A 17436-nucleotide genomic window follows, 5' to 3' on the forward strand; every position below is an offset into this window, starting at 1 on the left:
GAAATTTGCACTGAGGCAATCAGTTGTAACAAGCTAATACGTATAAAATCGAGTCGTCGGTATGTAACAGTTTACAGACTTTATCAGCAATCTGACTTTTGTCTCTGAAAACCGACTATCTATATCCAATTGTCCGGTTTTATGATGGCTAAATTAAAAATATGAACTCATGTCTGAAAACCACCTTACAGATTGTTTTGTAACAACTTTGAAAATGTTTTAAAACGTTATTTACAACTTGAATCTCGTACATGTTGATTTTCTTTTCTAAATATCTTCTGCTGACTACATACCATAAAATGTTGCCCTGAGTCTCAATCGCTGGCTACCTCGAGTGGAAAAATAAAGTGCGAACTTGGGAATACGGTGAAAGCCTTTTGCCTTGTTAACTGAAGTTCGAACAGTTATAATACACTGCGCCGTCTTAAGAGGTAATGCATAAGTAAGTAAGTATTGTAACCTTGCCTCTAAAACACATAAGAACACAAGCATAGGAGATATCTTTTTTCATCTCATACCTTTTAAGTATTCATCCTGTACCTTTATGCAAAGTTTTAACAGTTTGATCCAGTTCTGAAAACACCTTCATGGTCTTTTTTGGTATAGTCTTTAGATATGGACAATGGCTGACCCTATAGCATTTCTGTTGTGGTATCTGCGACCCTCAAGGATTTTTTTTGAGTTTTGGAAATAAAAAGAAGCCACAAGGGACAATGTAGTGCGAGTAAGGAGGGTGTGGTAGAACAGATACTTCTTTGTGCTTCAAAAACTGTGTCACTATAGAGGAATTGTGAGCCGAAACTTGGTCATGCAGTAAAGTCATAACTGATAAAACCAAGCACTGGGCGTCTTTCTAACCTTTTCTCAAGCTTTTTTCAGTACAACTTCACAAAATACTTTGCCAGTAACTGTTCTACCACGCGGAATCGCTACCTGAACAGTTTCTCCACGATTATTGAAAGAAACAGCGTGCATGACCTTCTTTACACTTATAATTCTTTTAGCTGTAGAATGGCTCCTTGCCAGTTTGGTGATTGCACTTTCTTGTTGGCTTGAAATAATGCACATAAGTCATAGCAATATTTAATTCGACCGTAAAATCATTTTCTGTTTCCTTTGATTTTGCTGAGTAATTAAGCATAGATAAATCGTCGATTCATAACCTTGACTCAAGGTCTACACATCTAAATATATCCAAACTCACATTCCCGATTATTAATGAAGGATACATCACGGGATTATTATCGTTTCAGATGTAATCTTGAGTTGTGTACTTTCATTTTTGATGCGAAGGAAAACGAAAACGAAGTAAACAGAATAAGGACATAGGGAACAGATATAAGAAACAATTTAAAAGAGCAAGCATTTATATTGTGCAATTATTCGCATTATTGTTTTCACATGTTTTAGACTAAGTGTAAATTGCCTTTCTAGTGGTATACTAATGAGTCTGTATAATATAAAATATGTAATGGGACTAATTGAGATTTTTTTTTGTCTTCACTTTTATATTTAACTCGTTCGTTTTCATAAAACATTAACTCGGTTTAATGCAAAAGATGTCAATAAATTCAGGTACAATGTAATGCTAATTGCAAAACATCAGGCATCAAACTTAAAATGGCTTGTTTTGCACCTCAGAAAAGAGGCTATAGTGTATTGTGCCAGGTAAGACTATATTGTAGTGCAAGAAAGGTACAAAGAAAGCAATAGTGTATTGCATTTGAGGTACGCGGGAAGGGTATTTTGTAATGAATCTGAGGTTTGAGAGAAACTTATCTTGCCATGTGGCAATGATTTTTTATTGCACACACTTTAAATACTATTGTGCACTGCATCTTAGTACGAGGGAAGGGCCTGCATTGTACTGAAGGTGTTTGAATTGCATCTAAGTTTTAAAGAAACTAAGAAGGCTATATTGTGTTGCATCCAGGTTCGAGTGAACGATACAACACGAGTTGCATCTTGGGTAAATTTACACTAAAAGGCAAGGTCATTTTGTGATGCACTGAGACTCTGAGCTAAGTTAATGTATACTTAGTGAAGAAAAGAACAGTTAATTAAACGCAATCACGTAACAATAATTATTCCACTTCACTGTTTATCGTCTGCATTTGAGAAAGTCATAAATTACCATACATAATACGATGAATAGTTTTAATGACATAATTATTCTTGGCTTGTAAAATTACAGATATAGTTCTAATAGAAGGTCCTTATATCACGTATTTGGACAAAATTCCGTGTGGTTTAGGAGTCGTAAATACTTTTACAAAATTGATATTCGCCATCGCGGATTTATGAAAATTTTCGTACATGCTATTACTCAACAATCAAAGAGAAATTATAAGCTGATACACGAAAGTAACATATAAATAGGTGAGTAATAATTCCTTAAACAGATATATTTGAAATGTTTAGCCTGTATGTTCAAGTATCTCGAAAGCAAGTTTCTAACGTCTACTGCAGAGTGTATAAATGGCTAGCTGGGATATATCTACAATATAAAAGCAAATCTAAATACATTTTACATGCTTCTATATCAAATTTTACTTCGTGGTTAAAGCAGTATAAAGCTTCTTAAATAACTTAGAATGTATAGTAGTGTTTTAAACATTCCACTATTTGTTGACAATAACTAAGAAAACAATACCGAAAACAATGAGTATATCTTAATTTATCTTTACGTATGTTTTGAGAGGCATGTTTAATTTTGAATGAATAAGGTATAACAATCTTTCGTTTTTCATCTGTTTCTTTTAGGTTTTGTGTTGTTGTCCTTTCTTATATTCTTAATATGGCGGATTATTTTCTCTTTTTGAAGCCGTCATCTGTAACAATAAAAAAATATTATCCTACATGTCTGTCACAATATTGTTAATGAATATAACAAGTTCTAGTAAATAAGAAACCAGTCAGTATTCATTACACCGATGTCCATTGTTTCAATATTCTAACCTTTATCCTGCTAAATTTCTAAAATGAACCGGTCTATCATTCAATTTGGGCAGTGCCATTTATTATTTGAAGGTATGTTCAACGAAAAATTACAGACTGAATAGCGAGCAGTGCAGACCATGATCAGCCTACAATGGTCTAAAAGGCAAACTTACTTGCCGCCGGCAGGCTAAAGGTTAAGTACACTCATACATTTTCCTTCCTAATAACGGTAACAAATAGCATTATAACTATACCATTTGAATATAACAGCTCAAAAGAACACATTGCACTATGTACGGATGTCCTCTTTGGTATGTAAAAGTCTTCATTCTGCAAGACTTGCCTTTGCGAATTTCCACACCCACCCCCCTCCACCCCAAACGTCTCCTGCTTTTGAAAAGCTTTTGCAGAGATAGACTTAACAGGGCCAAAAGATCCGTCGATTTAAGCTGGGACTACAGCATACATTGTAACTATGTAAAGCTGAAATTAAAACAGAAGTTATAAGTAATATCTGTAAGTAATATTTATAATGGTGTCTATGGTATCAGGACTATTGATTGTCTTCACTTATATGGCAAGTACTAATAGCCTTAACAATTATTTTGCACACAACTGGTATGTAAACAAATGATTACCTTTTTCAGTAACAGATCTATCAGCCGACGTTTGAGAAGGTTCTCCCTCCGAACCACTGAACTTTCTGTTGATGACGTAGGCTGTGATGTAGTTTGCTGACTCTCCGTTGTTTTTGGCGTAGTTTGTGCACTCTCTGTAGGTTCTGGTGTAGTTTGTGGACTATGTGTAGGTTCTAGTGTAGTGTCTTGTTCTTCAGTAGTCGGTGGGTTGGTGGCTGTTTCACTACCAAAGTCCCATGTTGTCGTCCATACTGTTGTCGTAGTCGTGGTCTCTTTAAGGATATATACATGTATTAGTTAAGGTAGTGGACTCGTAATAACAATCGACAATTTCCGTGCCATTACGTTTCACCCAGAGGCAACTTCGGCATCCTTCGGGCCATATCAGAATATCATTTTCCTAACAACCGGAGAATGCCGAAATAACAATTACAGAATCGAACGGAATATGTCGATTGTGATCACGGGTCAAATAGGTTAATCATAGCAATTTGACTTCTACCCTTACCTTTTTTTTCAAAAACAGATTGAACTGGCGACATGTAATATTTAGGCACGTTAATGCCTATTCTATCTATTAACCAGTGTTTATTATTGGAAGGCAATGAGCGTATGAGCAAATAAATGATACATCGACAGTTGATAATTTGTGATATGTTTTATGACAAATAGGAGCCAAGTTCAAAAATCGAATGTTATGGCATACAAAAATAAAATGTAAATAATAAAATTTGCAGGGGCTAGTATAGAAAAACCAGAAGTCATTAAGGGGAATTGGAACAGTTGCCTATATGTATATAGGGCAAAAAATTTCCTACGGGCAGAATTTCTTTAAACTTTAGTTTATACTAATTTATATAGCTCGATTGTGATGAAAGCTTCAAGCTTATTGTAACCACTCTCGAGTCCGCTTCCTGGAAAAACCAGTACTGGTGTCATATGAGAAGTCATGGTCGTGACCCCAGTGGGGCTCGAACCCACGATCCCTGGATTAAGCGGCCGACACCTTATCCACTAGACCACCGCTCCCCTTTAAACTTTGTGTACTGACTGGGAAACAAGTTTAAAACAGAAATATGTATCAAAAATCATATGTACCCAGGGTTGATCTTGAATTATCTGCCCTTGAAAGTAACTTTTTTTCAGTATTTTCCGACTTTCAAGGGCAGATAATTCATGACCAAGGCTGGGTTCCTATGGTTTGTTTTATTTCATATTTCTGGTTTCGATTTGATTCTCTGTCAGTACAAAAAGTTTAAAGAAGAAATTCCCTCTGTAAGAAGATTTTTGCCTCATGTCAATATAGAGACTGTTGAAAATGTCATTAACTATGAACATGACAAAGTGATACCATAAAGTTTTAGTCTTTCCCATGGACTGAATTTCTTTTAACTTTGTACTGACTGCAAATAAAGTCTGAAACAGAAATAGAATTTAAAATACACAGTTCTCTAGCCTTGATCTTGAATTATCTGCGCTTGAAAATTGGATTTTTTTTAGTATTTTCTGATTTTCAAGGGCAGATAATTCTCAAGATCAAGCCTGGGTACCTATGCTTTTTAATACATATTTCAGTTTTAAACTTGATTCTTAGTCAGTACACAAAGTTTAAAGAAATTCTGCCCGTAGTAAAAATTTTGTCTATATACATAAAGGCAACTGTCTCATTTCCCCTTAATTGATCATTTTCAATCACACTCAGACAAGCTAACATTTCAATTTGTACCATAAGGTCCTTCATATAATTTTCCCTTGTTAACTGCTTTCAGTTTTTTTTTATGTATATCACTTTGTGGTCACTGCAAGTAAAATTGAGAATATCGAGGGCTTAGCGCGAAACTGGTCTATCTGTATATAGAAACAGAAGCAGATAGACCAGTTTCGCTCTAAGCCCTCGACATGAGAATTTTATCTGAATCCTATCTGTATAATCAGATACTTAATTAGATTGTTCCTGGATTCTGTACAAGTACATACGTGTTCTCCGCAAGTAAATACCACAGTCCCCAATCTTAAGAGGTGGAGAACAAATGATTCCAGACACAATACCTTTTATCAAATAGTCACCAAGAACATACGCCTCGTCCCTACTGAGCTAAGTGGTGGACTTAAGGCAGTAGTTTACAAACAACATACGAAATGCAATTTCACACAAAATAAAAGTAAGAAAACTAAAGAAAAATAATAGGTAGGTAACATTTATTGAATGGCTTTTCGTCTATTGCCTAAGGTACAGTCAGAATAATTTGTGTTTTCGATGTATCGGTAAACACAGATAGCGCTTCACTCTTTTGAATTCTGCCATTGCTGTAATAATAGATAAATCGCTGTATATAATAAGATTTAGTTACTATATGGTTGATTTGTGTAAATTACAGTCGTAGCTGGATCCCAGTATTACATATTATATCCTAGTGAAAATAAACCAACCATTTCTAAGATCAAGTACAGATTTTAAAACACTATAAAGGACTTTTGACCAATCAGAGACGAATTCTATAAATAGCACCAGTCACACCGCACTTCTGTGGCCTAGGTAAAAATAAATAATAAATGGACAGACAACATCAAGGACTTAGCAAATATTCTATCCCAGTACCTTGATAAGCAACTATTGATGATACACAGTCAGGACGGATAAATATTAATTAAAGAAGAAGACGTCTGAGCTTCCTAGACAGAAGAAGAATTGTAACCTCGTAGCTAGATAAGGAGTTTAGCTATAGGGCCACAGGCTCAAGAAGTTAAGACGGAGTTCAACCTATTAAGAAAGAGGAGAGTTCTAGAAATTTCAGCCTACTGGTGGATAAGTTTAACATTTGATGTAGTTACAAACAGCATATTGTTAGTTTTAAACATTGTGTGAAAAGATAAAGCAGACGGATTGCTTCGTATATACATCAACTATGAAAGATATAAAAAATGGGATTGGTAAAACCAAACCGAGGGATGAGAAAGGGTAAGTAAAACATGCGGGTTGATGGGGGCTTAAAAAGCAGTGAGGCATACAAAGGGAGGAGGTGTGAAAGGAAGTAATATCACCAACATACAAGACAACATAAAAAACATATAAAAAGAAATGTTCATATCATAACATCACAGGGATGAAAAGTGAGTATAAAAAGAAACACTTAAATAGCAAGTTGATAACAGGGGCACATCCTTGGAACGTTTATTAATTTATAGAGATGAAACTAGATTTAAACGCGTTTGGAACATTCCAAGCGCACACCTACTCGGTAACAAACCATTGTAAATTAAATAATTCCCTTCTGAAATAAACTTAACAAAAGTGACAAAATTCCAGACTGTATAAAGTAAAATATACGGATAGGGTCAACTTGAGGTATCAGTATACCATACCATTGTATTCAATAACTTATCTGACTCAGAGCACAAGGATCATAACCTTAATAGACACGACTAGGTACTTTGCACGACAAAACTCCACTTTTTTGTATGACCTAAGCACAAAGCACGAGACAGTCTCACATCTGAGTTTTCACCGTAACATTAAATAGGAAAGGGTAGAACTATTGAGAGGTCAATAACCAAAAATGCATCGTGCGTTATGATTTTTGCACCGTACCCTCTTTTAAGATATTTTCTGAAAACTTTTACATATATTCGATTGAAAAAGCATTATGTTTAATTTTCCATAGTTTACAACAACATCCCCATAGAATACAGGGTGGGTAAGATCAACTTTAAGAAATGTTTGAGGTTTGTGTCATTATTAGGTTTATGTCATCATTCTATTAAGTTTGGAGGATCTGTGGTAAGAAAGTCTGAGAAAAATTCCTTTGGAAGCATAGAACACAACCAAACAATATAATTGAGCCGCGCCATGAGAAAACCAACATAGTGGCTTTGCGACCAGCATGGATCCAGACCAGCCTGCGCCGCGCAGTCTGGTCAGGATCCATGCTGTTCGCTTTCAAAGCCTATTGCAATTATAGAAACCGTTAGCGAACAGCATGGATCCTGACCAGACTGCGCGGATGCGCAGGCTGGTCTGGATCCATGCTGTTCGCAAAGCCACTATGTTAGTTTTCTCATGGCGCGGCTCATATTAGCAGCCTCAGTTTGATTGTGTCTGTACATGAGAGGCAGTGAAATGACTAACACCTAATGACCTCTAGGCCGGCTTATGCAGAATTCTATTACAGTAAAAAAGAATGTTCTCCATGATCTGAAAGGGCCAGAAAATAATTCAACACTGCGTTCAAGTACGGGGAGATTTTTTACAGTCACCACACTGCACTAAAAGACACAGTTGTGATAGCTAATAAAGTCTTAATGAAGGCTTTCCGTAGTTTGTGATAGCGGTAACTATATTGTAAAAATTTTTGTTGCTTTGGTTTTGTTGTTTAAGGTAGTTCTGCATGTTCTGATTATTTTTTTTTTTAGAATTTGATTAAACCTATAATTTTTAAACTTCAGAATATACTTAGAAAATTCGGAAAGCAAAAAAAAAAAAAAAAAAAATACAGGGCTATGTCTTTGAATTTTTGCTAGACTGATTTGAAACATTTGGATATCACACAAGTTTTCATAATGTGCATCTATGGGATAGTCAAACGTTTGATGAAATATTCGCTAATAGAAGTGTTTCTACAATACAGATTTTAATGAAACTTCTCACAATTTTTTTATAAACATACGGTTTATAATTTAGTGAAAGAAAATGTACAGATCCGAGGGCTTGTTTTTAAGATATTTGCCCTCGATTGAGCAAATTCATACATTTCAAACTTGTTTCAAGAAAATGTCCGGAATTATTTAACGGATAAGTAACGTTACGCTATTACTTCTGGCTTATCAAACGTGCAGAACTACCTTAAGTTTTAAAGTTGAAGGTATTATTATACTTTTTGTCTTCGTGTCCACGAACAGAAAAGACAATGAGCAAACACGGACAACACCAAACCATTATATTGTCATTGTTTTCTATGGGCATAGAAATACAAAAAAAAACCTGAAAAAGTACCTGGACTTATCACGTCTAGCGCAGTCAATATAGCATCCAACAAGCTTTTTGAAACTTTTCCCTCGCCAACTGTAACACATCAAAAGTACATACATACAATACACAATTAAGTAATAGAATAATTAACAACACTTCTTTGTTATATTGAAACTCTTTAAATAAATATGTAAAGCTATGATGATAGTGGTTTTATAAACGTTGGTGTAAAGGTATTTTAACCTTTACCTTGCTGCCAACAAGTGATTCTGCCTTTGCGATAAGTGCAGACCAAGATCATAATCTGCATTGTTTGCTATTCAGTCAGTAAATTTTCAGAGAGCACCCCTTCGAAAAATAAATGGTATTGCCCAAATTAAATGATGGACCAGTCCATTTTAGAAATTTAGCAGGCTAAAGGTTAAAAGTATGTGTAAGTAGATGAAACGGCGGTTTGTAAAGCCATCGGATGTTGCGATAAATGCAATCAGAATAGCATGGTCTATCACGGAAGCCAATAATGTATTGCCCGCCCCCCCCCCCCCCCTTTCCCCCGTCAAAAAATATTCCAAATGTTCATTCATTCAGGCTTGTTTAAATCATGGCTGATATTCAAATTATGTCTGAAACACAAACGATTTCGAGTTTTAACGTACGTATACAACTTAGTTTGATATAGAGAGTGAGATTAATGTACCCAATTATCAATGTCAATGGAAGGTAATTTGGAACTGGGTGTTTTGTATCCACGCGCATCCTCATGATGCGAGTTACAGTACAACATGCATATAGAGACCGCCTAACGCACCAACTGATATCTTTACTGTTACCCTGCTAAATTTCTAAAATGGACTGGTCCATCATTCATATTGGGCAGTAGCATTTATTATTCAAAGGGGTGTACAATGAAAATTTGCTGACTAAATAGCGAACAGTGCAGACCATGATCCGTGCAGACAAATCTTGACCTGCACTGGTCGCAAAGGCTAAATCACTTGCCGCCAGCAGGCTAAAGGTTAATATAACATATTTTGTTTCGTAACAACACAAAAAGGAACTAAAATGGTCTCTTAATACAAGAGGTATCTTGGTAAACGTGGTCACTCGAGCAAATTTAACTGTAAGTGGAACAAAATTATACAGCAGTTTACATTTCCAACCTGTATTCTAAAAATTTGCAAACAATAACGACAATCCGAATATGAATGTGGTACCTTTTGGTTTTGCTCCATCCTTACCTTATCTGACGAATGTTGAAAAAGAAAAAGAAACCGATTAACGGTACACATCAAAATATCGTATAAAAAAGGCTCCTCTAACTTAATGAATCAGTATTTTATATAGTGCATTCATAATTATAGTGAAAAACTAGTGTTTAGTTTAGGAAAAATATACAACTTAATAGGAAATGGCGGAAATGGCGTTTTAAATTAAAAGAGAAAGCAAAGTCGCGAAATAAGTGGCCGACAATATTCAAAATTGCGCAGCAATTAATGAAAAACTATGAAAAAAAGTGAGAGTAAAACATCTTCATTAAACACTTTTTTCAAAAAAATATGTTTTTTTCATTATATTTATTTACAAATTTATTAAATATTCTTATAAATGTGATAAAAAACTATTTCTGGTAAGGTATCATCTGTTCTGACTTACCATTTGTACCAAGATCCTTTTCCACAAACAGCACGACTTTATAAAATTAAGTCACTATTGAGTCACTGCCTTAATATCTATATTAGGTATATTTAGTACATTTAAAATAATTGCATAAATTAGGTGACATGTCCATTTTAAGTTAAACGGTTCTATACATTGTACATGTGCAACTAAAAGTTAAAAAGAAACACATACCTATAATTCTTGCCAAGGCTGTAATATTTTTCAATGTTTTAGTCATTTGCGAGAGCTTTTGGCTAGGGCTCGGGTTAGTGTACTCATTCCCAGTAGTTTCGTCTTCCTCTGCTGTGACTGGTTCTTCCATCATATCGCCTACAATTTATTTGTACATCAACAATTTATCAACAATACTAACTGTTTCGTATTAATATCTGAACAAATGTCAGTCGAATAGTAAATGGTCTATCTGTCATGATAGCTGAGTACACTTTGTAAAATTATTAGTACTTAAAGATAACTTATTGCAAAGGCGTCAATATTTCGATCAGAAAGCTGAAATCGTATATACTGGTTCAAGAACGGGAATATGACAATCTGTAAATGATGGTAGATGCAGATGGGAATATCCGGGTTCTCGGGTAACTGTTTTAGCGATAACGAGGCTCTGTCGAGTTACCTCAAAAACAGTTACCCGAGAACCGGATATTCCAACTGTATTTACAACAAATGGTAGTTCATTTTTCTTGTATATCGTGTTTAGAAATTACGGAATAAATAAAGCAAATCGAAATACTTTTTCGTGGCACTCTTTCTTAAAGAAGCGTATATTTAAACAAAGCAAAGGAAGTTAACGTGTGCAAACTAAAGTGACTTCATGACGTTTTAGTGATGCACAACAACATAGTTCCAGTTTAGTTGTAACATTATGTATTATTTTCCTTAAATTAATTTATCGAGAAATATACTTTTAAGGATTGGAGAGCAAATATTAACACTTTTTAATACTTATACAAAGTAATAGGTATGATTCTGTGTTTATATTTCCACATTCGATTCATTCCTAAATGTAATTATCGTTTAAGTTAGTAAGTCATTTTTTTTTCATTGAGGTTAAAATAAACAAATATACCACTTGCGAAGAGGGCATTCCAGAAATTGTTAGTAAATTCATCTCCATGTATCTGATCAAGTTTGTTGACGATTTTCCACAGTGGGTTTTGTAATAATACTTGTGATCTAGTAGCTGAAAAAAAGTCAGAACTCTTTATGCTAAAACTGAGAAAAAAAAACACAAAATAGGACTTTTACATTCTCAACTTAAGTGCAATTTAATGGAAATTGACAGTTGGCGCCAATGTATTCCAGTATCTTCTATAAATACTAAATTTCAACATGTTAATTTTGACGTAGATAAAATGTAAAACTACAAGTCGGTTTGGGGCTCAAGGCAATACCTTATTGTGATATCTGCTATTACATTATAACAATAAACCATCACAAAACATTTCATGTGATATCTTCTATTTAATTATAACAATATACCATCGCTAAACATTTCATGTAAGACTCTTGGTAAATGCACAAATCGGTTTCGGGAGCAAGGCAATACTTTATTGTGATATCTTCTATTAATAAACCATCGTTAAACATTTCATGTAAGACTCTTGGTAAAACCACAAGTCGGTTTGGGGCGCAAGGCAATACTTTATTGCGATATCTTCTATTTAATTATAACAATATACCATCGCTAAACATTTCATGTAAGACTCTTGGTAAAACCACAAGTCGGTTTCGGGAGCAAGGTAATACTTTATTGTGATATCTTCTATTAATAAACCATCGCTAAACATTTCATGTAAAACTCTTGGTAAAACCACAAGTCGGTTTAGGGAGCAAGGCAATACTTTATTGTGATATCTTCTATTAATATACCATCGCTAAACATTTCATGTAAAACTCTTGGTAAAACCACAAGTCGGTTTAGGGAGCAAGGTAATACTTTATTGTGATATCTTCTATTAATATACCATCGCTAAACATTTCATGTAAAACTCTTGGTAAAACCACAAGTCGGTTTAGGGAGCAAGGTAATACTTTATTGTGATATCTTCTATTAATAAACCATCGCTAAACATTTCATGTAAGACTCTTGGTAAAACCACAAGTCGGTTTGGGGCGCAAGGCAATACTTTATTGCGATATCTTCTATTTAATTATAACAATATACCATCGCTAAACATTTCATGTAAGACTCTTGGTAAAACCACAAGTCGGTTTCGGGAGCAAGGTAATACTTTATTGTGATATCTTCTATTAATAAACCATCGCTAAACATTTCATGTAAAACTCTTGGTAAAACCACAAGTCGGTTTAGGGAGCAAGGCAATACTTTATTGTGATATCTTCTATTAATATACCATCGCTAAACATTTCATGTAAAACTCTTGGTAAAACCACAAGTCGGTTTAGGGAGCAAGGTAATACTTTATTGTGATATCTTCTATTAATAAACCATCGCTAAACATTTCATGTAAAACTCTTGGTAAAACCACAAGTCGGTTTAGGGAGCAAGGTAATACTTTATTGTGATATCTTCTATTAATATACCATCGCTAAACATTTCATGTAAAACTCTTGGTAAAACCACAAGTCGGTTTAGGGAGCAAGGCAATACTTTATTGTGATATCTTCTATTAATATACCATCGCTAAACATTTCATGTAAAACTCTTGGTAAAACCACAAGTCGGTTTAGGGAGCAAGGTAATACTTTATTGTGATATCTTCTATTAATAAACCATCGCTAAACATTTCATGTAAAACTCTTGGTAAAACCACAAGTCGGTTTAGGGAGCAAGGCAATACTTTATCGTGATATCTTCTATTAATATACCATCGCTAAACATTTCATGTAAAACTCTTGGTAAAACCACAAGTCGGTTTAGGGAGCAAGGCAATACTTTATTGTGATATCTTCTATTAATAAACCATCGCTAAACATTTCATGTAAAACTCTTGGTAAAACCACAAGTCGGTTTAGGGAGCAAGGCAATACTTTATCGTGATATCTTCTATTTAATTATAACAATATACCATCGCTAAACATTTCATGTAAGACTCTTGGTAAAACCACAAGTCGGTTTCGGGAGCAAGGCAATAATTTTGATATATTCTATTTAAGTATAACAATATACCATCGCTAAACATTTCATGTAAGACTCTTGATAAAACCACAAGTCGGTTTCGGGAGCAAGGCAATACTTTATTGTGATATATTCTATTAATAAACCATCCCTAAACATTTCATGTGAGACTCTTGGTAAAACCACAAGTCGGTTTGAGGCACGAGGCAATACTTTATTGTGATATTTTCTATTAATAAACCATCGATAAACATTTCATGCAAGACTCTTGGTAAAACCACAAGTCGGTTTGGGGAGCAAGGCAATAATTTATTGTGATATCTTTTATTAATTAACCATCGCTAAACATTTCATGTAACTTAAAGACTCTTGGTAAAACCACAAGTCGGTTTGGGGAGCAAGGCAATACTTTATTGTGATATCTTTTATTAATTAACCATCGCTAAACATTTCATGTAACTTAAATACTCTTGGTAAAACCACAAGTCGGTTTGGGGAGCAAGGCAATACTTTATTGTGATATCTTCTATTACTAAACCATCCCTAAACATTTCATGTGAGACTCTTGGTAAAACCACAAGTCGGTTTCGGGAGCAAGGCAATAATTTATTGTGATATCTTCTATTACTAAACCATCCCTAAACATTTCATGTAAGACTCTTGGTAAAACCACAAGTCGGTTTGGGGAACAAGGTAATAATTTATTGTGATATCTATTATAAGATTATGACAATAAACCATCGCTAAACATTACATGTTAGTCTCTTTGGTATAATTACGCTACTTACCATCGGTCAGCGTTATATTCAGGTTTAGAATTTCGCCATATAGGTTATTAATTGCAGTATGTAGACCACCTGTTTGTTCTTCATCATTACCATCTTCTTCTGCAGTTAGCAATTTTGAATATGATTGAGCAAACTTTAAATCCATGATCATTTAAAAGACAAACATTCAGGTTTGATCAACGAGATCGATAAGAGAAAAAGAGATTTGGTTAGATTCCAATGTGAAGTGGGAAATCATTTCTAGACATTCACAAACTATTAGGTAAAGTAAAGTTAATACTTTGTTTATTGTAATGTTGCTCCGATAGAAAGGATCAGCCAAGTTGGCTTATGAGGCATCTACATACATTGAACAGCATTACTTTCCGATTTCTATATTTAATGCCAGGTACTAGGCAGGTAGGCAATCATAGATCAGTAACAATTATTTAACTAGCTGATGGCTCAACAGGCGGTCTCTCTTAAGTAACAAGACCCACCTCTGACAGGACTCGAATCTTCGACTAGGACCTCCCGACTGAGGGACAGGCGCCACAACAATTAGGCAACCACATTATATTTTGAATAAGAATTGTTTTCTAACAAACAGCATGCAATACATTTGTAAAGCAAGTGGGATGAAATATTAAAGTTCCAATAAAGTTTAGATATTTCATTTTAAAAACAAATGAAGCAGCTGTCCTAAGAAATATTAGGTATAATTGCATGGTTATAAAAGTAATACTTTCAATACTGCACCTGAACTCATAGAGAAGTAATAAAAAAAAAACAATGGAATCAATAACATTTTCTACTATGTTTATCAATATTCAAACCTTTGAGAAATATTAGAGAAAACAATGACGGATAACTAAGGTTTAACTAGAAATTGATAAATTTTATGCTCATAAATAAAAGGGTTGCAGCCACATTATATACAAAGGGATTATACTATGTAAAGTATAATGCTCAATTATTTTCACGTACACAAATTAAATTTTCAACCTATTTTCCCCAACTTCTACGTCAATGAGTTAAAAAAAATCTTGTTTTAAATGACTGAAATAACATACAATTTAATACTATTGTGAGCATAAGGTATAATCACATAAAATTCATAATAATTATTTATATTCGGCTCGCGTAAGGTTTTACTTCGCGAAAATTAAGAAATCTGTATTTCATTTTTTTGCAAACTCTTGTCCGCATTACGGTGTGTCATATAAAATTCAAAGAAATGTAGAGAAAAAAGGCAATACGAAATGGCAGACATTTATTATTGAAATTAAATGACATCTTAGCAGTTTTATATCTGAAGCAAATATAATAGTATTCGCATTCGCAGAATGCCCTAATGCATGTAAATGTTAATGTCATCTGCAGAGATGGTCAAAAGTAAAACAGAACTTGCCTTTGAAGGCTTCCAGGTTTTCCATCAAAATTCCAAGAACAATCTGTATTTGTTCAATCTTTCCGTTTAACCCATTTTCAAACCATTGGCTTTCCGGGCGGACCACCATTTGCTCGGGAAAGTGCATGTCTTGGCTTCCAATATTGGTCAAAGCTTTTAATATCCTGATATAATTTGATACAAAATGATTATATTTCATGTTTTCAAATCTATATAATTTTGTAATTAGCTGCGCATGTAAATTCATCTTTTACCTTAACTCTGAAGACATAAACATGGAATATATAACTATTATTACTAGATTAACGTTTAACGTCTCTTTCAACAATTTTTCAGTCATATAAACGACGGTGTCTACATGCAGCTGTGAGTACACTGCCCAACTTTATAGTGCCTCCCATATACACGCAGCATGATACCCCATCCAGTAACATTATACTGACATTGGGCTGACTAGTCCTAACACTATCCTCTTAATGCTTAGCGCCAAGCGAGGAAGCTACTAATACCAATTTATTAAGTCTTTGGCATGATGCGGCCGTGGATCGAACCCTCGCCCTCCTGCACTCGAAGCGGACGCTCTACCACTAGGCTACCGAGGCAGTAATGTAAGATTTAAAAGTGTACTTCAGTATAAAGACAAAACAGTTGTCATTTTTCATTTTACCAGTAACATAACAATTACTCGAAGAGACATTTAATTAAATTCAAACATAGTAAGTGGTTTATATTATTGTTATATGCTAGCAAATAATACTACTATATAATAAACTTATAACATGTCGGTTCATTAAACGTTCATTTCAAATTTAACTTACAAATCTCTTTTGTTTTGGCCATTTTCGTGAGTTCGTCCATTTACTACGAAGCTGCAAGCCGCAAATAACAAGATAATTTTCATCTTTGAACAAGATAATTTTCATCTTTGATTTTCAATTTATCGAACCTATAAAAAACAATGAATGCAGTGGTATATTCATCGTTATTACTATGAAAAAATCAAGTTCGACAATATTAAAATAATGATAACAAATGACAGAGATTTCTTTCTAATTCGAAATATATTAAATCAATAAATGACAAATCAAATGTTATCATATATAGAATCTACTAAGTGTTTGTACTCTGTTATGTATTGGTATATTTTGTATGAATTTGTAGTGAGCTACATTGGCAATGCCTTACACCGTATAGAATGTATCTAAATAGATGAAAGGCGATAACTGAAGAAAGATGCACGCATCAACTGACATGACAATACTGAACTATGGAAATAAGGACAGAGCGTTCTCTACTATTCATTCACTGAAGTATAAGCAGGTGCTTATGAAAAAATTGAAATAACACACAAAGTGAATACAGCGAATAATTGAATTCATGAATATGTATGACAATTTATCAATAATGTCTTTAAAGCATTCGCCAAATTTCCAATATGTACTTTATTAACGCATTTTGGTCCGTGAAAAAACTGTTGGGCGAAGTGTTTGAGAAAAGTATAAAGAATGTGACGTGGAAAGCATTCACCTTCTAGCTTCGACGCTTTTTTATTTCATTAACATGTGTCAAGTAGTAAGAAAATTATCAGCAAAATATTTGCTTTAACTGAGCACTTTTCCCCGAGTGTAGGATGCCGAAAGGTCAGGTGGGGTACTGATGAGATGAATTCAGATGTTAAACTTCATTTCATTTATATAAACGACACATTTGCGCCTATTTTCGCTTATTTTGAAAATTCCCATGATAAAATATACTTCGTAGGCACATCTGATGTAAGTGAATATTGTTAAGAGGAGGGTATTTAATAACATTTTAAGAAATTGTTACCCATTCCTTTTGTATTAACTATTGTTTATGTTGTGTAATTAAGATGTATTTATGATAATTATTAGTAATGTAATCAAATATGTTAAAACCACCTGCGTGACATTTTTGTTTTATGTAGTCTGAGTGTC

At 34.1% G+C, this 17436-nt stretch overlaps 1 protein-coding gene across 1 annotated transcript; it reads right to left on the reverse strand.

The window, feature by feature from the left end:
• Nucleotides 1-1349: 1349 nt before the first annotated feature.
• Nucleotides 1350-16382, reverse strand: LOC123540412 (uncharacterized). The gene is made up of 8 exons (XM_045325413.2): nt 16300-16382; nt 15482-15645; nt 14092-14190; nt 11291-11404; nt 10396-10533; nt 8569-8637; nt 3579-3850; nt 1350-2831 (listed from the first exon to the last, which is right to left on the reverse strand). The coding sequence occupies exons 1-8, from the start codon at nt 16380-16382 to the stop codon at nt 2793-2795; spliced, it is 978 nt and encodes a 325-aa protein (XP_045181348.2). The 3' UTR covers nt 1350-2792.
• Nucleotides 16383-17436: the final 1054 nt, after the last annotated feature.

Source organism: Mercenaria mercenaria, chromosome 16 (genome assembly GCF_021730395.1).
Source record: "Mercenaria mercenaria strain notata chromosome 16, MADL_Memer_1, whole genome shotgun sequence".
Taxonomy (NCBI): domain Eukaryota; kingdom Metazoa; phylum Mollusca; class Bivalvia; order Venerida; family Veneridae; genus Mercenaria; species Mercenaria mercenaria.

What these genes read in the sequence shown, in the direction of transcription:
- LOC123540412 (XM_045325413.2), bottom strand. Translation starts at nt 16,382, where the DNA reads ATGAAAATTATCTTGTTATTTGCGGCTTGCAGCTTCGTAGTAAATGGA. An exon ending in AGCCTTGGCAAGAATTATAG is followed by an intron (nt 8,638 to 10,395) that starts GTATGTGTTTCT and finishes GATGTGTTACAG; the next exon opens with TTGGCGAGGGAAAAGTTTCA. An exon ending in TAGATCTGTTACTGAAAAAG is followed by an intron (nt 2,832 to 3,578) that starts GTAATCATTTGT and finishes TTATTGTTACAG; the next exon opens with ATGACGGCTTCAAAAAGAGA.